Source organism: Petaurus breviceps, unplaced genomic scaffold (assembly GCF_028583685.1).
Source record: "Petaurus breviceps papuanus isolate PSGF00001 unplaced genomic scaffold, PetGlider_PUasm1.0 186, whole genome shotgun sequence".
NCBI classification, from domain to species: domain Eukaryota; kingdom Metazoa; phylum Chordata; class Mammalia; order Diprotodontia; family Petauridae; genus Petaurus; species Petaurus breviceps.
Window position 1 is genome coordinate 20,764,857 of NW_027185798.1, and position 11,243 is coordinate 20,776,099.

At 39.7% G+C, this 11,243-nt stretch overlaps 1 protein-coding gene across 1 annotated transcript in view; it reads right to left on the minus strand.

Moving 5' to 3' along the window:
• The window catches only part of EFCAB5 (EF-hand calcium binding domain 5), a 131,669-nt gene extending 125,013 nt beyond the window's left edge, over positions 1-6,656 (minus strand). Inside the window, exon 1 of the mRNA XM_069089740.1 lies at positions 6,091-6,656. Coding sequence (XP_068945841.1) covers positions 6,091-6,641 — 551 coding nt within the window. The 5' untranslated portion in view covers positions 6,642-6,656. The remainder of the gene's footprint in view (positions 1-6,090) is intronic.
• Positions 6,657-11,243: the final 4,587 nt, after the last annotated feature.

An 11,243-nucleotide genomic window follows, 5' to 3' on the forward strand; every position in this document is an offset into this window, starting at 1 on the left:
TGCCAGATCCTGTGTTATCCTGAGTGTGTTTCCACCATATTCAAATTGTTTCTTCCTGGCTGCTTGTAATATTTTCTCCTTGAACTGGGAACTCCAGAACCTGGTTATAATATTCCTAGGAGTTTTCTTTTTGGGATCTTTTTCAGGAGGTGATTGGTGGATTCTTTCAACCTCTATTTTGCCCTCTGGTTCTAAAACAGGCAATTTTCCTTGAGAATTTCTTGGAGGGTGATTTCTAGGTTCATTTTTTGAACATGGCTTTCAGGTATTCAAATAATTTTTAAATTATCTCTCCTGGATCTATTTTGCAGGTCAGTGGTTTTTTCAATTAGATATTTCACATTGCCTTCTATTTTTTTTTTTCATTTGTTTGGATCTGTTGAATAGTATCTTGATTTCTCATAAAGTCACTAGCTTCCATTTGCTCCAATCTAATTCTGAAGGAATGATTCTCTTCAGTGAGCTTTTGAGATTCTTTTTCCATCTGGCAAATTCAGCTTTTTAAGGCATTCTTCTCCTCATTGGCTTTTTGAGCCTCTTTTGCCATTTGAGTTAGTCTATTTTTTAAGGTGTTATTTTCTTCAGTTAGGCAGTTGACTAGCTTTTCTTGACTTTCTTGCATCATTCTCATTTCTCTTCCCAATTTTTCCTCCACTTCTCTTATTTGGTTTTCAAAATTCTTCTCGAGCTCCTCCATGGCCTGTAACAAGTTCATATTTTTGGGAGTTTTTGGTGCAGGAGTTCTGACTTTGTTGTCTTCCTCCAATTCCATGATTTGATTCTTTTTGTCCCCAAAAAAGGAATCTATGGTAAGATTGTGTTTCCTCTGCTTGCTCATGTTGCAAAAAAAATTACTTGACTTTTGAACTCTTTGCCATGGTGTAACTCTTCTTTCAGAATGGAGAGAGCTTTGTCCCAAATTTCTGGAGTTTTCAAAGCTGCTGAAACAATTAGGAGGGTGCCCTCTCTGCAGCCCCCACAGGCTCTGGCATCTGGCCACACACCCCAGGACCTCCACCCAAGACAGTGATCCAGATCTAAGCAGGTCAAAGCAAGAGCAATTACCCTCTGAATGGTTGTTTGGTTCCCCTACAATCTACAGGCCAGGAGCTCCAAGGCAGCCACCACAGCATCTCTGCTGCTTCTTGCCCCTGGGTCAGGGGCCAAACTACTCTTTCACCACCCCTGTTCCAACAGAGTTCCATGCTGACCTTTTACTTTGTCTTTAGTGTTTATGGGTTGAGAAGTCTGCAAACAGCCAAAGCTGCTAGTGCTTCACTCTCCTGAAGTCTGCTCCAGCTACTGCTGGTTGGGGCTGCCCTAGGGACAAAATCACATGGCTCATGTGGGGCTGGGCTAAGCTCTTAGCTTGGTGCAATAGCCCCTTCCTGCCAGCCTGCTAGGTTGCCTTCAGTGGGAGATTTGTTTCTCTCTGTCATTCAGTGGGTTTTGTAGCTCTAAAATGTGTTTAGAGTCATTTTTTACACACATTGGAGGAGGTGGAAGCTGGAGCAGCAGGGAAGTCCTGTTTCTACTCTGCTATCTTTGCTCCATCTCCCATTTTTATCAAACCCATATTTTAAAATGAGAGGGTTTGACTTAATGACCTTTAGGATCCTTTCCAGGTCAATGATACTATGATCAATGGGAACTGCTGCTGTCAAAGCTTCCAAAATTAGCTTGATTTGTCCAACAGAAAGGAATCCAGGGTTAAAAAACAAAAGGGACCCTTGTGGGTCACCTTTGGGGGTGGACTGAATAAAGGTAGGTTCAAAATAGTTCAAATGATGAATCCTGTGGTCACATCATTTGGATTCACAACCCATTGGAGTTATTTTATGTAATCATAACTTTAGGTAGTGTGAATACTAATACATTTTAGGGGACTTCTTAATTACACTGATTGACACCTAGCTATATCAGAAAATGCTATCAAAAGGGAAGGCTGGTAGTACATTAAGAGTTATAGACTTTTGTTTGTTACTTTAGAATTGAAAGGAATTTTAGGGATCTAGTCCAAGAAGAAACTGAATCTCAGGGAAGGGATATGATCTGACTATCTAGTCTCATTCTCATTCAATGCTATCAAATTAATTTTTCTAAAATGCCACTTTCACTGCACAATTCCACTGCTCAAAGATTATATCACCAAAGATCTAGAGCTAGGAGCAACTCAGTAATTGTCTAGTCCGACCCCATTATTTTATAGCTAATTAAACTAAGGCTTAGGAAGGTTAGGACACTTGTCTATGGTTACATAGGGAATGAACTTCAAGGTGGGATCTGAATACAGACTTCTGACTCTTATGAGCCCCAAATCAATTTTCTTTTCATTCTATCATGCTTTCTTCATCATCTTTGGGTTAAAGACCACATTTCTCAGTGTTCAAAGCCCTCCAAAATTTGTCCCTTACCTAATTAGATATCCTCATGCCTTTCCAAAACAAAAGCAACAAAAACCTTCTACTCTAACAGGCCAATTTCTTCAAAATTCCATGAAAACTCCATATTTAATCTCATATGCATCTTTATGTTCCTTCTGTTCCCCCTATCTAAAATTCCCTTTTCCCTCTCTCCATTCCTGCTATCCAAATCCTGACTGCACTTGCTCATATGACATTTCTTCCATGATTCTTTTCCTAACAGGTAGCAAGTTAAGTGTCTTGCCATCTGTGGATTAAGTTAGTGTAGATTGGAGGGCTGAGCAACAAACTATCAAGTCAGTCTTGATAGGAAAGCTCTAGTCATGGGCCTAGTTTAGGTTGCACGTTGGGTACAGTCCTGAGTCCAGAGTCAGGAAGACCTGAGATCAAATCAGGCCTCAGATACTGTGTGACCTTAGGCAAGTCACTTGACCTCTGTTTGTCTCAGTTTCTTAATCAGGAAAATGGGGATAAGTACTATATAAATGTCAAATTATTTTTATAATCATTATTATTATTATAATTATTACATATACATGTATATGCATACAAACATGCATACAACTATCCACTGGGCCAATCCTATCCCCACCTTGCTCTCTAGGGGTCTACTATATTCCAGAATACAGCAGAACAACAGACTCAAACTTGGTTGGGCACAACATAACTGAAGATATTTGCATTTGGTATGCATCAAAATGAATTTATTATACAGTCAGGTGGTGCAATGGATAGAGCCCTGGTCCTAGAGTCAGGAAGACTCCTCTCTCTGGGTTCAAATCTGACCTTAGACACTAGCTTTGTGACACTGAGCAAGTTACTTTACACTGTTTGCCTCAGTTTTTTCATCTGTTAAATAAGGTAGACAATAAAATGGCAAACCACTCCAGTATCTTTGCCAAGAAAATCCCAAATGGGGTCACAAAGAGTCTGACATGACTGCAATAACTGAATGACAAAAGACATTCTAAATTCACTATCATGGCATGATATCAATATCCCTATGACAGAGGTAGGTCAGGAAAGTTCCTGAACCCCAAATGTCATGCTTTTCCCACATTCCACATGTTGCTTCCCTTTCTTACACTTCTTAGCTAATCCAAGGTTTTCCAATTTTCTGAGGGATTTTTATATACAAAAACCAATTGATGGGAATAAATAAGAGGTGAGATTGTATTCATTTGCTCATGAACATTTGTCATATGAATATGAATCAACAGTGTGACCTGAGGGAACAGTTCTTACACCCCTAGGTTATAAATATGGCCTTCAAGATAGCAGCACAAGGATGTCAGGGAAAGAAGAAAGGTAGGTAGGTTCAGAAAAAAACATCCTGACATCAAAGTATTTTGACATATTGGTTGATTTTGCTCTTTTTTTTTTTTTTACTAAGCAATCAGGGTTAAGTAACTTGCTCAAGGTTAGACAGCCAGTTATTTCTGGGTGTGGTGCTGAGTGTCTGAGCCCGGGATTCGATCTCCAGGTTGTCCCAACACTGGAGCCAGTGCTCTTACTCGCTGAGCCACCTGGCCACCCCTAAGCAATTGGGGTTAAGTAACTTGCTCAAGGTTACACGGCCAGGTGTTTCTGGGTGGGTGCTAAGTGTCTGAGCCCGGGATTCGATCTCCAGGTCATTCTGACACTGGAGCCGGTGCTCCCACTCGCTGTGACCTGGCCGCCCCAATTTTGCTCATATTTTTGCTTACACTGTTATTATATACAAAGTATCTCAAAAGTCTTAGTGCAGTTTTAAGCTATCAAAGTCATTTAAGCTATTTGTTTTTCACTCATTTTTCAGTCATGTCTGACTCTTTGTGACCCCATATGGGGTTTTCTTGGCAGAGATACTGGAATGTTTGCCATTTCCTTCTACAGCTCATTTTACAGATGAGGAAACAGGCAAACAGGGTTAAGTGACTTGCCCAGGATCACACAGCTGGGAAGGTGCCTGAGGTCAGAGTTAAACTATGGTCCTCCTGACTCCAGGCCCAGCACTCTGTGCACTATGGAGCCACCTAGCTGCCCTGCTATGCTCTTTACCTTTTCAAATATTCTCAGAGCTCTGGTCAGATCTTTCATTGGCTCCCTTGTAATTAATGTCCCTATCCATGCATGTGTCATGTTCCTCTCCCTCCTGCCTCTCCCATGAGGATGTAAACTCCTTAAGGGCAAGGAGTTTCATTTAGGGACTAGCAGAGTGTTGTGCACAAATGAAGCATGTGATAAATGTTTACTGAATTGAATTGTTATTATGCTGTTTTATGCATATAAATATTGTCTCTCTGATGAGATATACTCCTTTGGGATATAGAGAACATTTTATTTTCATCTGTATTCTAGAGAGGAAATAGATATAGCAGAACAGGGAGTCATAAAGCATCGGTTCAAGCCCTGACTCCAATGTTTAACTATGTGACTTTAGTGAAGTCATCTAACCTCTGTGAACCTCAGTTTTTCTATCTGTAAAATAGGGATAATAACATTTTTATTGTTGAATGATGAATTTGGAGTCCAAGGATCTTGTGACCTTGGGCAAGTCCCTTAAACTCTATGGGGTTCAGTTTCTTCATCTGTAAAATGAGGGGTTTGGACTGGATGGCATCAAAGTCTCCCTCAAACCCTAAATCTTTGATTCTGAGACCTCAAAAGATTATTATGAAGAACAAAGTAATCAAGATAATGAATAGAAAGTGCTCTATAGCCATAAAGTGCTATATAAACATAAGATAGTGTGTTCTTCAGTGCTGGACACATAAACTGAAAGCTGGAAGGACAGAGGACATCAGATAAAGAACTCTCTGCCCATTAAGGGAAGCTTGCTTAGGGGAAGCTTGCTTGTAGGAAGACTTTCACACCTTTTGTTAATTTCTAATTAAGCCCTGAGTCAGGAGGTTTATGATGCCCTCTGGCTCTAAAAAAGAGTATATATATATTCTGAGGTTAGCATTTTGCTTTGGGGCTGACTCAGTGGAAGAGTGTTCTTGTGATTTGACCAGATGGGACTCTGGGTAGCCATTAAGGAGTCCCTCCCTCCCATCCCTGCCCCTGGGCTTTGAAAAACCCAGATATTGGTGCTTCTCTCTCTGGTAACTATGTATGTATTGCCTGAGTCTGACAGTTGGATCTGTCTGTTGACCTGTGCTAAATTCTCAGACAGTTAAAAGCCTTGTCTATTCGCCTTTATTTCTCTGCTTATATTTTCTCTATTATCTTTGTTTAGATTTTCTCTGAAGTTTGGGGTGCTGACTTTTCCCCTGAACTAATGAATGTAATTAAAAAGATTGTTGACCCCTTGAACAGCTATCCTTCCTAGTAAAGCAGATCTAAGAACCTGTGCTAGCAGCCATCCTGGGTATGCCAGTGTGGTTGGCGCTACACTCTCTCACTTTATAAATGAGAAACTGAGACTTAACTACTCAAGCTCACACAGAGTAGGGAGCAGGAACTAGCCTCCAAATCAAAATATCTTTCCATCATTCTATACCATCAAAATAATTCTTGTCAAATCAATAAAGAACTATTTCTTTCAGGCTCTTGGTTATTAGGAACATGCCAATTGCAGCATGTTTGACTTAGATAATCCCCATCTTCCCAGTTTTTGTTTTGAGTTTGTTGGGGTTTTTGGTAGAAGATGATCCTCCATCCTAGAAAACATGCAAACACTCACCTATTGAAAGGAGTATCAGGAATTTGGGTTTTCATCTCCTTTGTGACATTTTTCATTGCTTTCAGATAACCAGATTCTGGTAAGTCTTTTTGGTATTTGGGATTATGTCTCATCAGGTATTCACCTAGATAATTAAGTGGATTAAATTTTTTCCTCCTTTTCAATTCCAAAAGCTTTCTTTTTTTAACCTCCATTAACAATTTTTCAACTCCTGGCATTAGGGTAGGCAACAGCTTCTCCAGCAAATATGCTTGAGTATCCAATGTCATTTTGTCATCACTTAACCATTCATTGGCCAAGCTATCCAAAGGGACCTTTTTATCCATCTTTTTGTCTAGTTCCTTTTGCAGAAGAAATTTATTAATTATGCTATCCTGCATGGCCATGGATCTTGCCTCAACTTTTTCAAAGAAATTGTCCTTCCATGGAAATGTGCTTTCTACCATCTCTGGAGGTTCCTCTGTGTTCAAAGGCACATTCTCCAATGTCTCTGATTCAGGAGCATCTGATATTATTGTGGTGGATGTCATTTCAGAAGTAGATGTAGGCATCTCTTTGAGCTCATATTCTTGTACTTTTTCTTCTGGGGAAAAAAACAAGTAGAAAGTCAGTGATAGAAATAAAATATACGCAATTGTAAGATTGCTCAAGAAAATGGTTTTCCCACCTAAATAAAAGGTCTCTGTTTAAATGTATTTCCTCCTACTATCATATCTCCAGCCACTTTCATTTTCTATTTAGATAAAACATAGCTCTATGAGCCACTGGAAGTTTTCCTCACACTTTTCTTAAGTCCATTAGATGGTGAGTTCCTTGAGGCAGGGACTATCTTTTGCCTCTTTATCTGGGACATAGTGGGCATTTAATAAGTGTTTATTGATTGGTTGAATCAATTCTCTTTAGCTTCTATGTTTTCCCACTTTCCTAGAAAATCTTCCCTTTCCAGATTTAGACTCAAAATATTAGAGTTAGAAGGAAATGTGGAGGTCATCAACTCCAACCCCATCATTTTACAATTGAGAAAACTGAGACCCAGGGAGGTTGGGTGATTTGTCCAAGATCCAGGTAGTAGCAGAGGCTGTGTATATCCTGATACTTGTGCATGTATAAGCATGTTTAGTGCAATGCATTTGTGGAAAGCCTCTAGGTGGAACCTTAAACTTTAACTAGTCTAATTCCTTCTTTTGACATAGTAGGAAATGGAGGCCCATAGAAGTCTTAACAAAAACCACACAACTAGTTTCTGGTACAGTTGGACCAGACTCCCAGTGATTTGACTCCCAGTACATTGACATCACCCTGTTTGTAACTTGATTTTTTAATGCATATTTTAACCTTAAGAAACAAGTAAATAAAATGAAGACTAAGTTCCCCAGAGTCCCCACTGACCTCTACCTCCTGGGATTAGGATCCTCTGGATCTTTGAGGTTCAGAGTTCGCACTCTTCATGGCATCTCAGGACAGAGTGCTCAGGACCTTGGAGTTGTTGGGACAGGGGGCTCCTGGTCTGAGTTCTACTGTACCCAAAGTGTTAGGGACCTTTCTTGTCACATCAAAGGTCCCTCCCATGTATTCCCAACCACCATAGGGCTTCTCAGGGGAGACCTCCATTCTCACTGCCACCACATACAAACCCTTGCAGGCTATAAGTATCTCTGGCCTGACTCTGGTCATAAGAGATGGTTTGTTGGGTGGCCAGGTGGCTCAGCTAGTAAGAGCACCGGCCCCAGTGTCAGGATGACCTGGGGATCGAATCCAGGCTCAGATACTTAGCACCACACCCAGAATAACTGGCCGTGTAACCTTGAGCAAGTTACTTAACCCCAATTGCTTAAAAAAAAAAAAAAGAGATGGTTTGTTTGTTTGCCCCTATTGGTGTTGGCTTTGGTCATGGATTTGTTGCCCATGGACTTCTGGTTGACTCTTTGTGTAGTTCTGAATTGTAGGAGATGCTAATTTTCAGTGGATTTCTTGATCATTCAAATTGGGTATAATATTTGTTTTTTTTGCTAGAGTATGGGAGTTAGCCTACTTGCTTCTATTTGGGAAATGATTTGGGTCAAAACTCTACCTCCCTTCCCACTTTACAGGGGAGGAAACTGAGACCCAAAGAGCTGAAATGACTATCAAAGGTCTTATAACCAGTTTGTAGTATAGTCAGACCAGGACTCAGGAGCCTAGACTCCTTTTCAATAGCATCTTCAGCAATATAGTCCCAATAGAGCACTGGACTTGGAGTCAGAAAGACACGAATTCAAATCTCATCATAGATACTGCCTTGTAATCCTGGGTAAGTCACTTAACCTAAGCCCCAGTTTATCTGTAAAATAGAATTTTGAGATAGAAGGGACCCTCAAAGAGTCTCCCAGCTCTTCCATTTTCAAGTGAATAAACTGAGGCCCTGAGAAGTAATGTGACGTTACTGAGGCCATGTAATAAATTTAGGAGAAAAAGAACATTTACTAGCTATGTAACTAGGTCCTATTTTCCCATTCATAAAATGAGAGTAAGAATACTTGTACTCTTACTTCCCAGGGTTGTTGTAGAGAAAGTAATTGGCAAAATTGCTAATTGCTATACAAAGTGATTTTTTATTAAAAAAAATTATTAGCACCTACCTTTCAAGATTGTTGGGAAGATCACATGAGATAATATATGTAATGTGCTTGGCAAATCTTGAAGTACTATATAACTTTGGTTATTATTGTTGTTGTGAGGCAGTGTGGTAATCAATACCACCTGGGTTCGTGTACTACCTCTGACACCTATTCTTTGTAACTCTGGTCAAGTCATTTAACCTTTTGGTTTATTAGTTGATTCTCTAAGACTGTAAGTTATAGAGAAGATGCTGACCTGAATTGGTAGAAGGAGTTTTCTTTTTTATTTGTTTTTATTTTTTAGTTTACATCATTCATTTCCACAAGATTTTGAGTTACAAATTTTCTCCCCGTTTTTTCCCTACCTACCACCCCAAAACAGTGATCCCACTGAATATCCCCTCCCCCAATCTGCTTTCTCCCTTATCTTCCCCATCCCCCCTCTCACTTTCCAGCAGGGCAGCAGGGCACAGTGGATCTCTATGCCCCAGTGCCTGTATATATTATTTCCCAGTTACATGTAAAATAATAATAATTATATATATATTTAAATGATTGATTTAAGACCTTTGAATTCTAGATTCTTTCCCTGCCTCCCTTGTCACCCACTCTTACTGGGAAAATAAGCAATTCAATATAGGATGTAGCTATGCAAAACATTTCCATAGTGGATATATTGTGAAAGACTGACTATTTTTCCCTCCATCCTATCCTGCCCCCCACTTGTTCTATTCTCTACTTTGACCCTGTCCCTTTTCAAAAGTAGGTGCGTCCAACTTCCCTCCCCCCTAGGCTGTTCTTCCTTCCATCATCCCCCTTATCCCCTTGCCCTCTACTCTCCTATAGGATGAGATACTCTATTTAGTGTCTATGTCATTCCCTCCCTAAGCCAAATTCATTGAGAATAAGGTTGACTCATTCCCTTTTGCCTTCCTGTTCTTCCCCTCCATTGTAAGAGTTTTCTCTTGCCACTTCTATATGAGATAATTTACCCCATTCTATCTCTCCCCATCTCCTCTCATTATATTCCTCTCTCACCTCTTAATTTCATTTTTTAAGTATCATACCTTCCTATTCAACTGGTCCTGTGCCCTCTGTCTTTGTATACCTGTACACATATATACACATACTCACATATGTATTAATATGTCCATCACCCTCCTATATAGACATATATATGTATGTATGCACATATGTGTGTATACACACACATGCACACACATTTCCATGCCTTTCAGCTATTCTCATACTGAGAAAACTTTTGTAAGTTACAATTGTCATTTTTCCATGTAGGAATGTAAGTAGTTCAAATCTGATAAGTACCTTATGATTTCTTTTCCCTGTTTACCTTCTTATGCTTCTCTTGCTTCTTGTATCTGAATGTCAAATTTTCTATTCAACTCTGGTGTTTTCATCATGAATGCTTAAAAGTCCTCTATTCCACTGAATGACTATATTTTCCCATGAAATATGATACTCAGTTTTGCTGGGTAGGTGATCCTTGGTTTTAATCCCAGCTCCTTTAACCTCCAGAATATCATATTCCAAGCCCTTAGATCCCTCAGTGTAAAAGCTGCCAGATCCTGGGTTATCCTGATTGTGTTTCCACCATATTCAAATTGTTTCTTCCTGTTTGCTTGTAGTATTTTCTCCTTGAACTGGGAACTCCAGAACCTGGTTATAATATTCCTAGGAATTTTCTTTTTGGGATCTTTTTCAGGAGGTGATTGGTGGATTCTTTCAACCTCTATTTTGCCCTCTGGTTCTAAAACAGGGCATTTTTCCTTGAGAATTTCTTGAAGAGTGACTTCTAGGTTCATTTTTTGATCCTGGATTTCAAGTATTCAAATAATTTTTAAATTATCTCTCCTGGATCTATTTTGCAGGTCAGTGGTTTTTTCAATTAGATATTTCATATTGCCTTCTATTTTTTTTTTTCATTTGTTTGGATCTGTTTAATAGTATCTTGATTTCTCATAAAGTCACTAGCTTCCATTTGCTCCAATCTAATTCTGAAGGAATGATTCTCTTCAGTGAGCTTTTGAGGTTCTTTTTCCATCTGGCAAATTCAGCTTTTTAAGGCATTCTTCTCCTCATTGGCTTTTTGAGCCTCTTTTGCCATTTGAGTTAGTCTGTTTTTTAAGGTGTCACTTTCTTCAGTCAGGTTGTTGACTCTCATTTTATAATTTTCTTGCATCATTCTCATTTCTCTTCCCAATTTTTCCTCCACTTCTCTTATTTGGTTTTCAAAATCCTTCTTGAGCTCCTCCATGGCCTGTAACTAATTCATATTTTTCTTGGAAGCTTCTGGTGCAAGCGTTCTGACTTAGTTGTCTTCCTCATGTTCCATGCTTTGATCCTTTTTGTCCCCACAAAAGGAATCCAGAGTCGGACCACTGTGCTTGCCTTGTTTCCCTCACTTGCTCATGTTGCCACTCAATTACTTGACTTTTGAGCTTTTTGCCAGAGTAGAATTCTGCTACGGGCTGGGGGGTGGGGGGAGGCTTTGTCCCAAATTGCTGGAGTTTTCACAGCTGCTGGAGCTATAAGTTGGGT